Consider the following 13587-nt stretch of genomic DNA (forward strand, 5'->3'; position numbering starts at 1 on the left):
AACAAATAGAGCAAGAACGAGGAGCCTGTGAATCCATTTCCTACTTATTCCATCTGAAAAAAAAAAAAGGCCAGATGCGGTGGCTAACGCCTGTAATCCCAGCACTCTGGGAGGCTGAGGTGGGCGGATCACCTGAGGTCAGGAGTTTGAGACCAGCCTGGCCAACATGGTGAAACCTCATCTCTAATAAAAATAAAAAATTAGCCCGGCATAGTGGCGGGCGCCTATAATCCCAGCTACTCAGGAGGCCGAGACAGGAGAATCGCTTGAACCCAGGAGGTGGAGGTTGCAGTGAGCTGAAATTGTGCTGCTGCACTCCAGCCTGGGCAACAAGAGTGAAACTATGTCTCAAAAAACAAAACAAAACAAAACAAAAATCAGCTGGGCATGGTGGCGCATGCCTGTAATCCCCACTACTTGGGAGGCTGAGGCAGGAGAATTGCTTGAACCCGGGAGGCGGAGGTTGCGGTGGGCCGAGATCGCACCGTTGCACTCCAGCCTGGGCAACAAGAGTGAAACTCCATCTCTTAAAATCCCAAAAAACAAAAAAACTCAAAAAATAACAGATGCTGGCGAGGTTCTGGAGAAAAGGGAACACTTATACACTGCTGGTGGGAATGTAAATTAGTTAAGCCATTGTGGAAAGCAGTTTGGCGATTTCTCAAAGAACTTAGAATTATCATTTGATACACCAATCCCATTATTGGGTATACACCCAAAGGAATATAAATTGTTTCTGCCATAAAGACACATACCTGTGCGTATGTTAATTGCAGCACTATTCACAATAGCAAAGACATGGAATCAACCTAAATATCCATCAACACTAGACCGGATTAAAAAAAACGTGGTGCATATACACAACGGAATACTATACAGCCATAAAACTCTCAGTACATATGTACACAAAGAAGGGAACAGCCGCCACCAGGGCCTACTTGAGGGTAGAGGGTGGGAGGAGGATGAGAACTGAAAAAACTACCTATCAGGTATTATGCCTATTACCTGGGTGATGAAATTATCTGTACACCAAATCCCTATGACATGTAGTTTATCTACATAACAAACCTGAGTGTAACCCTGAACCTAAAAGTTTAAAAATAAGAATAAAGATAATTGGGGGGTTGGGGTTAGGGCTCAGGAAACTTTTCTAATTCCTCAAGTGATTTTTTTATTTTTTTATTTTTTAGATGGAGTCTCGCTCTGTCGCCCAGGCTGGAGTGCAGTGGTTCGATCTTGGCTCACTGCAAGCTCTGCCTCCCCAGTTCACACCATTCTCCTGCCTCAGCCTCCTGAGTAGCCGGGACTACAGGCGCCTGCCACCACGCCTGGCTATTTTTTTTGTATTTTTAGTAGAGATGGGGTTTCACTGTGTTAGCTAGGATGGTCTTGATCTCCTGACCTCATGATCTGCCTGCCTCGGCCTCCCAAAGTGCTGGGATTACAGGTGTGAGCCACCACGACTGGCCACCAATGACTCTTAAATAAATCAAACCTTAGGAAGCACTAAGCTATAGGATTTAAGGTCAAACTCCTGGAAACTTAATCTAAGGTTCTTTAATGATCTGGTCTCTGCTAATCTTTCTGGGTTCAAATTTCACTATTACCTGCATATGCAAACTTATTCTGCAGTTGTAAGGCACTACTTATAGTTCTCAAACACAGCTTATTGATTTTTCTTCCATGTTTCTAAGGTTTGCAAATGCTGTTCACTTTCCAAGACTGACATTCTCTCTTTTGTAAGCCTATGAATGCATTTTCCCAAATTCACTGTGAAGACTTATCTGAGCACAAAGTTACAGGGGTCTCTTTGCTTGGTTCCCATAGCATTGTGTGCCAATCAAATCTAACACAATTTAGGTCTGTTTCCCTACCACTAAATTGCGAGCTCTCTGCAAGTAAATACTGAATTACTCATCTTTGAATCTTGAACATATGCTAGAATAATTATTTCATGACAAAAGATTTTGGAATGAATGATCAAGAAGAAAAAGGGCAAAAAAACCCATTCAGAAATAATAAAGAATCGTTAGTGATGCACTAATGTTCCTTGGGTTGAAGCTTTGATACTCTGACATTCTCCACCCTGATTAGATTAACTGACCTTACAGACGAGTGGTTGTTTGATATATTAATTATATAACATTTACCACTCAAAGGACTCAAAGATGTTTTTTATAACTCAAACGAAATTTGTAGTTTCTATTATAACAGTCTTTCCTCCCTAAATTAAAAAAACAATGGTTAGAAGCACATACTTTCAACACTCAGTCTATATTCTTTGAATACACTTCCATGAAAAACAATCAAAACACTAGCAGCAACTTATCCAATTTATGTTTGGCATGTTGAATAATTTCACTTAGACTTTTGGCCAAACTCTTGGTTCTTCCTTAGTGATTAAGCAGATGAATGGCAGTTCAGGACAACCTTCAATAATGTGGTATTTATGACAAAAAACAAAACAAAACATTTTTTTAAACAAAAGTTTATAATCAAATAAAATTTAATAAAAACATTGTTCTAATAGTTTCAGGGCCAAAATGATAGTAGTTCATGCATGTGTAACATTCAGCGAACAGCCTTGGTATACCACTAATAAGCTCTAAGGAGGAGCTCACCCTGCTGGCCCTGGGGCGTCTGTGAGATGATAAACTGCGCTGGCTGCAAATTGGTGGTTGGATGCACCAACACAAACTGTTGCAGGTTGAGATTCTGCTGTTGAAGCTGTTGCAGTTGTTGAAGATCCTGAAAAATTGGAATTAAAACATGGATTGGAGATTCTGAAATAAAAGTTCGCTAAATTATAAGGCTTCCAGCTGATGACTTCTGTCACATCCAAATAAAGAAGAGTAAATACTTGGCATGCTTTCATATTCCAAACAGGGTATGCTCTGTGTGTGCTTGGCAAAGCATGGGAAGCAACCTGGAGCCTCTGCAACTGACTATTTTTGTGGACTGACATATATTGTTATGATAAGCCTAATTTTCAATGGTCCTTTAAAATTCCCTCAGAACAAATATACTTCTGTTTTTTATCATGTAAGGACCAATATGGGTTTTAAAAATCAAGTGAGAAAAGAGTTTTTAAATATTGATTGATTTTTCTCTTAAATAAAAATTGATCATGTTACGTCTGAATTTCCATCAATAAAGGGCCTGTAATGACCATGACATTTGACAACAGCTTATCTAACTCAACTGAAAAATCAGTATTCAATTTTTCTGCCCTTTTCCACATGTTCTAAAGTATTCAATTTTTTAAAACCAAAAATAGCTATCCATATAAAAATTTGATCCCTAACAACAATAGCATCTTACATTGGCCTACTGTTTTATAATTTTCAAAGTGTTTTCATGTACGTTATCTTATTTAGACTAATGTTAATATAGAGTCTCACAGCTTAGGCACTAAAAACATTTATTTGGTGATAAGAAAGTGGCCAAAATCAAAACATTATCTTGATAAAGACTGTATAAAGACTAGTCTGATATTTATTCTCTACTCTTATAGTTAATTAGTTCTTTTTAAATGGTTAGTCAAACTCTTGCTATAAGTTAAGTCCATTTCTGAGTCTTTTCTGAGAGGGATAAAGACAGCTGTCTAACAATTAGACTCATAATAACTCTTCATATATTTTACTGATATAACTACTTATACCTTTTTCCTCTTCTTGAGATTAAAGATTTTATTTATTTTCCTCCTTGGTACTATTGTGTATGCTTCTTAAACAATTTTTTTTTTTTTTTTTTTGTGGCGCGATCTCGGCTCACTGCAAGCTCCGCCTCCTGGGTTCATGCCATTCTCCTGCCTCAGCCTCCCAAGTAGCTGGGATTACAGGCACCTGCCACCCTAATTTTTTGTATTTTTAGTAGAGACGGGGTTTCACCGTGTTAGCCAGGATGGTCTCGATCTCCTGACATAGTGATCCGCCCGCCTCGGCCTCCCAAAGTGCTGGGATTACAGGTGTGAGCCACTGCGCCTGGCGCTTCTTAAATAAATTTTTATTATCTCTAGATACTTTGCCCTAAAATGTGAAAATTGAAACCAAACAACATTCTAATGCAATAATGTTCTGCATAATGTTAATCACTCCATAGCAGAGATGACTCACTGTCTGTCTCACACATGGGCGGCAACATTCACCGCAGAGCACATGAAAAAAAATCCATGTTTGCTGCAATTAGCTAATTAAAATAAATACAGTAATCCCCCGCTTCAAAAATACGCCAGCTAATTATTCAAGAATTGTCACTTAATATAAAGTCAGTTATTCAAATAATCAGCTATATGTTTATAATATCAACTACAATAAGCAAACAAACATTATTTCTAATTCAGTGGTAAGGAAAGGTACCGCTTACCTCACTAATCTACAGCTCCTCAGGCAGTTAAGGCCCCACACTAACAATCAAAAAGTTAATTTAACATTAAATAAAACCTGCCACTTTATTCCTCACTTGCTGCCCCAACTATTGGAGTTCCTCACTCACCTGTGCGATCTGTATGGGCTGAGACAGGGGGATCTGCGTCATGGGCGTGGCAGCAGAGGCGGAGATGGTGGCCCCAGCAGCACTGTGCTGCTGGCTGGCGGAGTGCTGCTGCACTGCAGCAGCCAGCAGCTGTGCCTGTGCCTGTGCCTGCTGTAGTAGTAACTGTTGCTGGGCAGGCGTCAGAGTAAGCTAAACAAAACCAGAACACATAATGGGAAAGTGTTGAAGGAGAAAGTCTCCTAATGCAAGCCAACTGCTTTAAAATAGGTAACTCAAATGATATCAGTCCCCAGCTACCCAACTTCACTTGCTTAGCAGACAGCTAAAATGTTCATCAGTGATCAAACTACCATTACTAGCAGAACATTTAAATTAAAATGGTGGTCCCCACTATGGACTTAATCATTCAAGCTTGTCCAGGGCCCTAGGGTTTGGGCAAAAAAGTAATTAACTAGTAAGCAAGAAAAAAAAAAGAATCACCACTGACAAGATATGAAAAGAAATTTACACCCAACCAAACAGCAAGTGATTAGTCAGATGAATGAGGAACAAGGATGCTGGATATAACCAAGGAAAGAACTGATAAGGCCCAGCTGCTTCCCATTAGCACGAATCCCTGCCATATTCCATCATTTCCATTAAGTCCAAAGACATGACTAAAGAATATGAGCTCTATTTGTTTCTTTTCCAAGTCTCCCTACAGGCCCCTCCCTAACACAATCTTTTCTGTTATTGAAAGCATTGAGTCTCTGCAACTTTACATCTCCTTTCCAACACATTATCTTTATGAAACAGGTGGTGATAGCCGTTCTCTTTACATGCAAATGAACCCTAATGCCCAGGTTTAACAGAAGCTCCAGCCACAGGAACTTCGAATCCCAACTCCCTCTTACTATTGTAGACACTAGTCACCAAAAACAAGACCCAAATAGTAAAGTAGGAAATGTATTTAGAGCATATTTAAAGTTGTTTTCATAATGCAACTTATTTCAAACACACTTAAATCAAAGTAGTAAATGTGTTCTACTTTTCTTTTGGTGACAAGTTCTGACTGATCAAACAAGATGGAACCATAATTTTCTGAAGCATATGTACAGTCACTTAGTACCACAACCTCCTCTAAAAGAATCAAACACAATTTGTGCATTAGAAACATAAGGCTCAAAACCAAACCATTTGAAAACTCAATACCCTTCAAGGGATATGTGTGTATATAAAGTACAGATATATTTTTAATTTTTACACAATATATACATACATACATCTCTACTGATGGGATTCTGTAAACAATTTTGCAACAGTTCTTAAAACAGTTGTCCACTGACAAAAACACACTTAACTGGGGGGGGAAAAAAAAAGAAAGAAAGAAAGAAAGAAAAAAAAAAAACCCCAGGAAATTCTTGGGAGTTAATGTGATGTGAATTGAATAATAACTATTCCTTACCATTGCCCTAAACCAATCCCCACAAAGATAATTTAATACACAAATTTTCAACATTGGAAAAATATTTTGAATGGTGCCTTAGAGAAAAGACAGCTGAAAACTTGAAAGCTTAATATAGTCACACAGGCCAATTTATTAACAATAAAAAATAAATGACAGACCTTCTCAGCCTTTTGGCTAAGATCAAGTATAAGAATAAACAATATTTGTTGAATGCTACATGCCAAGCACTGTTCTATAAGCTTTACATGTATTATCTCCAATCTTTACAACAGTAATGTGAGATAGGTATTATTAGTATCTCCATTTAACAGAAGGAAAACAGGTAGAGGGAAATGAAGTAATTAGGCCATACGGTAAGTTGCAGAGCTAGGATATGAAGCCACATGCTTTATTTTAGACCATTACATAGTAACTTAAAGAAAAATGTTTTTCTTTTGCAGGTACTAATCCATTCTTTAACTTCTACCCTGCAGTGATGTCTTAATGCCAAATGGACAACTGCCATTTTCAGTGTAATGATCTCAACTATACGATAATTATTCCATTGCATGATGAAGCAACACCCTGAAACAGGGGTTTAATAAAGTTTTTAATTTATCCAGAGCATCCACAATTCTAATAAAAGATATCCTGAAAACTTACGACAAAGATAACTCCTTTTTCAGAGCAACTTACTACCTACAGTGTAGGAAGTTCCTTAAAGACACAATAGTGCCAGGCATAGCCATGTTACTGCCAGCTATGGTGAACAATTCTAATCAGCTATTGGCCAATGGCAGTTTTGACACAGAAAAAGTTTATTATAATTCTCTCAGCGAACACTTACCCCAGTTATCTGTCCTCCAGCTAGCATAAGCTGGGTCTGGGGAATGGCTGCCTGCACTGAAGGCTGCTGGGAAGGCTGGCTTGGCTGCTGTGAATCCCCCGATTCTTCATTAGATTTAGACTGAGGAGGGGTGGGGTAGGAAATAAAAGATTGCAAATAGTTGATTAAAAGAAATGTACTTAAAACCCCATCTTTTAGGAATCATTTAAAACATGGGCTTATTCAGTCATGAGTTCTGGTTTACCTCCTTTCTTTTCTTTGTATTTTCCTAGTTTCACATACTAAGTTTTTAAACTTTTTAATTCCAATGCCAGCAAAGCTGCTATTATAATTTTTAAAAATAGTCATCCCCCACAAATTTATAGATTTTTTTCACAGCCCCAATTCCTCAACTCTAGAAATAGGGGGTAAAGGGAAGAATATATTTTCAATTCACCTCTACATTAGACCTTCCAAACCAATATTTTAACATACACCTGGTGGTCACTCTGAAACTTCTCCATATACCATCTCAGAGAATGATCACTTGATCCACAGAACTTTTCACCTAATATTTTACAGAACGGTAAATCTAGCAACTCCCATCAACTAACACACAAGCTCAGAGAGAAAATGCTGCAGTCAAGACAGAGGGGCACGAAGAGAAAATTTTACGGTAATTAAAACTGGTTATGCAAAGCATTAAAATTCTGCATAGATTTGCATATTTCTCACCACCTGTTTTGGGGACTGCAGCAAGGCTAATTAACATAAATGCTCTGATTAATTCTGCCAGTCATTGAGAGATAATTACAGTGCAGGACTGTAAACATTCTGCACTGGAGATACAGCCTGTTTGCCAACATCTCTCTAAGGGATGAAAGTTTACCATGGCAACCAAGGCAATTTTCCGCCTCCTCTCCCTCAGAAAGTAAGGTCACATTATCTCTTTTTCTTTTCTCTCCTTGTTCCTATGTGTTACTAGGTCCATATTCAACTGGGTTTCATGAAATGCTCAATCCAAGGTCTTTAGTCATTAGCAACACTGAAATCAATCTTCCATAATACTGTCTTTCCCTCTTGACTGCTAGTTACCTAAACACTATAATGAAAGGAACCAGCAGGTTGATAGAAATATTAAGAGAGCAATGTCTAACACTTGAACTTTGCATGTTTTGCCATATGGTTCAAAGAAGGAAAGTGGACAGATTTAAGTTTTAACATTTTGATTGTCTATCCACCAATATCTACAAACAGGTTTAATTACAATTATTAGAAGCCTAACATTTTAGGATGGAGAGGAACCCTGGCAATCTTATAAATGTCCCCACTTAAGTACCGATGAGAAAAACTGAACCCAAGGAGGTTATGTGACTTGTCAAAGGTCACACAGCTAGTCAGTGGCAGAATGAGAATGCAAACCTAAGACCCTTGTGTCTCAGTCCAGTGTTCTTTCCTCTGCCCTATAAGGTCTCCCTAAGACATCAAAAATGATAAATAACAAGGCTTTTGGAAACAAACTGGCATTTAAGAGAACTTTCAGGCTGTGTGTTTAGGTATGTGTTATAGCAGTATAACTGAGAAACATTTTTACTGAACTTACACATAAAACTTTGAAAGTAGACTTTTCCTGTCCATCTTTGGTTCATGCACAGTAGCAGAATATAAAATTGATTTTCATTAATGGCAATAATTATCATTATTTGAATCTTCACGAGATTCACTAATTTTAAAACGGTAATACTTCTAAGCATTTCCTATTATAAAATATATGCTCACTACAGAAAAATATAAGAAAAAATAAATAGAAGATTGACCCATAATCCCAGGTCCCAGCTTACCTGTACATTTAAAGACTGAGCAGCAGCCTGTAAACTTGTTCCAGCGAGTTGGACCTATAAGTAATCACGGGAAGTTCTAGTTTAATACTGTTGACATTCATCACAAGGAGTTGTCATCACTAAATAAAGTCTACTATGTGTCACCGAGCTAGAACTGAGAAGACAAAGAAGTTCGTCTTATGGAGTTAAAACTTTATGAACAAGCTCAGTCCCTTCTCATCCCACCCTACGCCACCCTCACTGGTCCCACAGAAAAATGCTGTTAATCTTTTTTTGAAGATGTTTTCCCACACTAAATGAACATTATCAGCCATGCCACACTTGTACTGAATGCTCCTTATATAACATTGTTTGTATTCACAGAATGCTTAGATTCTAAAAATTTAATTAACCTTCCACATTGTGTTAAAGAACATATAAGCTATCTATATACATTCTTTATTATTAGAAACAATCAGAGCCATCTACTTATTTTAATTTCAAATGTTCCATGTATACACCAGAGTAGAAATATATTTACACACCCACACAGCCAAGTCGTTAAAACATTTATAATCATAACTTAAAACTCTTAGCTGAAATAAGAAATCTATCCTATAAACCACATATAAAAGTCTGTCAAAACATTTAATACATTTCATACATTCAGAAAGTTCAAATCATGGTTATGTGAAAATAAGGATACACATGAAATTAAGACCATCATTTGGCAACTATGATAATAACTATGATTTAGGCAGAGTCATCAATGGATAACTAATGGGTGAGAAATCTGAGGAGTAACAGGATATTTACATATTCTCAACTATGTCTCCAATGATACTTGATACTTACAAAGGGTTAAATAGTATCTTTTCAGTGGAGAAATCTGGCAGACAAATAATCAAGTGAGCACAAACAAGAGTCACCAGGAAGGAGACACAGGCCTTCTGCTATGATGCACTGAGAGGAATATAGCATTGCTTATGCTGCATCCTTAACAAAAGTGTAGAATCTGAATCTAATCATGATGAAAATCAGACAAACCCAAACTGAGAAACACTACAAAATAACTGGTGTACACTGTTCAAAACTGTCAATGTCCTGAAACAAAGAAAGACTGAGGAGAGAGAAAGAGAATATAAACTAGGCTAGAATAAATGGAAAACTAAACTAGAATGGTGGCAGTGGGAATAAAAAGTAGGAGACATGAAAGTCTCTGCAATGCACTACATAAGGATCCTGACTGGATTTAGGTTAAAAAGAGAGAGTCATGCATTATTCCAGGGTTCAAATCTGGGCAACTGGAAAATGGTAGTACCACTAACAGGGACAGAGAAGATAATGAGTTCCATTTTGTATACACCACATAGCATCAAGATGTCCTGAGATTAAATATAAATGTTGGTATGGAGCTCAGTGAAGAGTTAAGAGCTAAAATGAATTGACTACTATGTCCTTTATTTGAAACTGCTAGTCCTGTTAGTAGATGAGAACCCTCAAACACAAAAACAAGAAACCAAAATCTGAAGACATAGGTAGAACACATTTAAAATATAGTGTAATCAGGAGAGGCCTATCTGAACAGATAATATGTTTAAGGCCTAAAGGCTAATAAGTCAAAGAGCCCAAGGAAAGAGCTTCAGGTACAAAGATTTGAAGATGATAAAAATTTTATGTGATTTTTACTTATTATGTTTCAGGGTAAAAGTCTGTTGAGGAATGGGGTATTTACACAGTCTTTAAAGTACTGCCTCACAGAGTATTACCTACCAGGAGGCAAAAAGACATATTTACAGTGGACAAATCTGATAAACACTACCTTAATAAAATAATCAAACTTAATATCACAATAATGGGACAAAGCAATATGATATGGCTTCTGAATGCACCGAGAGGGACTCAGCATCACTTCTGTTGTATTCCTTTCAAAAATGCATAACTTGAATTCAGCCGTTGAGGGAACAATCATATTCAAGTTAAAGGGGCATTCTATAAAACAGCTGGCCTCTATTCTTCAAAAATGCCAATATCATGAAAGACAAAGACATGCTGAGGAATTGTTCTGGATTGAAGAAGACTTAACAGACATGACAGCTAAATGCAAAGTATGGACTGGATTGTGGGCAGGAAGTATATAAATATGGGCCAATATTGGAAAATGATACCATATCAATGTTAAATTTCTGGAATTTGAAATTTGGACTGTAGTTTTATAAGAGAATGCTGTTTTTACGAAAAACATGCTGAAGTCTTTAGAAGTAAATGGTTATAATGTCTGCAACTTTCAAAGGAGTTAGCAAAAAACAATTTTTTTTGGCTCGGTGCCATGGTGTACGCCTATAATCACAGTTACATGGAAGGCAGGAAGATCACTTGAGCTCAGGAGTTGGAGATCAACCTGGGCAACATAATAAGACCTCATCTAAAAAAAAAATTTGTATGTGTACATACATACATATACACATATGGTAAAAGCAAAATGTATTTTGTATGTGTACATACATACATATACACATATGGCATAAAGCAAATATGGTAAAATAACAACTGGTGATTCTAGGTGAAGGGCTTTCAGATGAACACTGTTCTATTGTTGTAACTCTTACAGATTTGAAAGTTTTTTTTAAATAGGAAGTTAAAAATAAAAAGAAGAGAGCATTCCTTTACCAACTCCATTTAGCTAGTTTCCAACATCCCTCAAGACTCAGCTCAAAAATCACCCTGAGAGAAATGTCTTAGATTGTACAGGGTAAGCTAATCATTTCTTCCTGGTAGTCTCATACTTGACCATTTAGTCATCTATGACTTTATTCAACAAATAATTACTGACCACCTGTTGTATTATGGGGTTCTTTGGTAAATGCTGCAATACAGGTAAACAACAAAAGGTTTCCATTTTCATGGAACTTATAGTTAATGGGGCAACAGACCTAAAGCCATCTATTTTCTGTATGTATATTATAATTATGGTAAGGAAAGCTTCAAGGTGCTAATTCTGTCAATAAGGGGGTTGGAAATAGAAGGCAAGTGTCACACTGTTAATTATGTAGCTAATCAGATGCAAGGACTTGTGTCTTGATGGGAGATTCAATGGTGTCGCAATTTCAAATAAAATTCTTTGGTTTGCAGTCCTTTGGTCTGGGTGGTATTGAAGGGTCTGTGATTTTGGTAATCAGCGGCGAGATCTAGAGGTCTTGGAGCTGGTACAGGGAGAGTTGCAATCATCTTGGAATTTGGACCCAGAGGGGAGAAAACTGCACATCGTCTGTGCGCCCTCAGGGATTTTTTAATACATTTGGACCATCACGTATTTAAGCCAGATAAAGATGCTTACTAGGTGCCAAATAATTGACTAAATTCTGTTAAAAATGCTATTCCTCTTAGGAACCCAGAAAAATTATTGGAGGCTTGAATATGTTCTTAGAAAAAAAATCAACATGAAAACATTTTTTTCTTCTAGGATATATTTAAAATATATTTTAAAATTCATTTTAGATGTTAATTAATCTTAATATTTTATCTGGAAGTTAATGTCAAAGTTTTTCCATTTCAAAGATATAAACGAAGCTATGTGCCCTGAGCAAAAGTGTTCCATTAGGCCTCACTGTAACAGATGATAACTGCTGCCTACATGATATCCATTTGAGTCTGTGAACAAATAAATGGGCTTTAGAACAGCTTCCAGGATATTCCCTGTTTTCAAGTAGAAGAATTTCTTTTATAGTTTAGGTGGTCTGATGTTTGATGAAAAGACTTTAGTAAGATGTATATATTCAGTGCTCAGTAACTCAATATATTAATATGTAACCTGGGAGGTCTTATGTCCATATGGGTTTTTCACTGAATCACTACCACCACCATCATTAGGCACCATCACTAGGCACCATTACTATCAACACATATAGACCACCAAAATATTGCTCTAATATATAATTGTGAACATAAGTCAAGAGGTTGAGACACTCTGGTAATCTAGCTCCCAACTGTTTTCACTGTTTTCCATTTTCAACCAGCTTCCATATCCCAAAACTATTGAGTAGCCAGTGTTTGTTTTTTTTATTCCCATTCCCTCTACATTATAGCTAAAACATGAATGAACAGAATCCATGGTCTATTTCAGACCCAGGGAAAAAAATGTTGTGACATAGGGTAATAAAGTTGAGGCAGAGCCTTTTGAACCTCAAACTAGGGGGTGGGGGTCACAGTCAAGCAAAAGCCTCTGAGTAGTTGCCCAAATCAACTGTCATGGTCTGGAACTGTTTTAGAGGACAGAAATGAGCTTGGAGCTCAGAGCCTTACACAGCAGGTCTCAGGCAATGGTAGCTACATCTTTTTGGATGATTTTGATAATTTGCTACCATCAGGTAGCCACCACAGATACCCACTTATAAAAACAATAAACCAGTTGTTATACACATTCCATTCACAACAAGGAATTCTTTTGTTTCCCACACACCTGTGGAGTCAATGACTGTACACTCAACTAAACCATAGGATTTCATACTAACCAAATAGAATGACACAATTACACATAATTAGCACTAGGCTTTAAATAAGTTAAAAGGTCCCACATTCTGAAATAACTTCCTCAGGCCCCAGTACTTTATGCCTCTATCTTTCACTCTCACTGATGGTTGAGCAGAACATTCCTACCTGATGGAGATGTCCAAGGAAAGCCTGCGCCTGGGCTGTTGAGATTGCTCCTCCTACAGGCACAGGCTGCTTCTGAAAGTCCAGACCATTGGTTTGTGTGCCTAGAAAGCAAGCAAAATAATTACAACTATTAAAAGAAATAAATGAAATAAAGCACTAGATTTCAGTTACCAACATTCATCAGGCACCTATTTTGCATAAGTGCTTTTCTAAGTACCTCCAAGGAGAAGGGATTCAAAAGAAAGGAAACAGTAAAATGGTTTATCTTCTAAAAGCAGGACTGCATGACAAGTACACAAACACTGATAAAGCTTAAGAAACAGACACAAAAATATAAATAATAAATTACAATCATAAGATGGTAT

The 13587-nt window shown here is 37.2% G+C and overlaps 1 protein-coding gene across 8 annotated transcripts in view; it reads right to left on the minus strand.

Moving 5' to 3' along the window:
- POU2F1 (POU class 2 homeobox 1) overlaps window positions 1–13587 on the minus strand; it is a 208076-nt gene that overhangs the window by 48473 nt on the left and 146016 nt on the right. For all 8 annotated transcript variants that reach the window (XM_063649068.1, XM_054466594.2, XM_063649062.1 and 5 more), the window contains 5 exons: window positions 13223–13323; window positions 8588–8641; window positions 6768–6887; window positions 4495–4683; window positions 2622–2748 (listed from right to left, as the gene is read on the minus strand). In XM_063649068.1, coding sequence (XP_063505138.1) covers window positions 2622–2748; window positions 4495–4683; window positions 6768–6887; window positions 8588–8641; window positions 13223–13323 — 591 coding nt within the window. The remainder of the gene's footprint in view (window positions 1–2621; window positions 2749–4494; window positions 4684–6767; window positions 6888–8587; window positions 8642–13222; window positions 13324–13587) is intronic.

The sequence above is a fragment of the Pongo pygmaeus genome, chromosome 1 (assembly GCF_028885625.2).
Source record: "Pongo pygmaeus isolate AG05252 chromosome 1, NHGRI_mPonPyg2-v2.0_pri, whole genome shotgun sequence".
NCBI classification, from domain to species: Eukaryota; Metazoa; Chordata; class Mammalia; order Primates; family Hominidae; genus Pongo; species Pongo pygmaeus.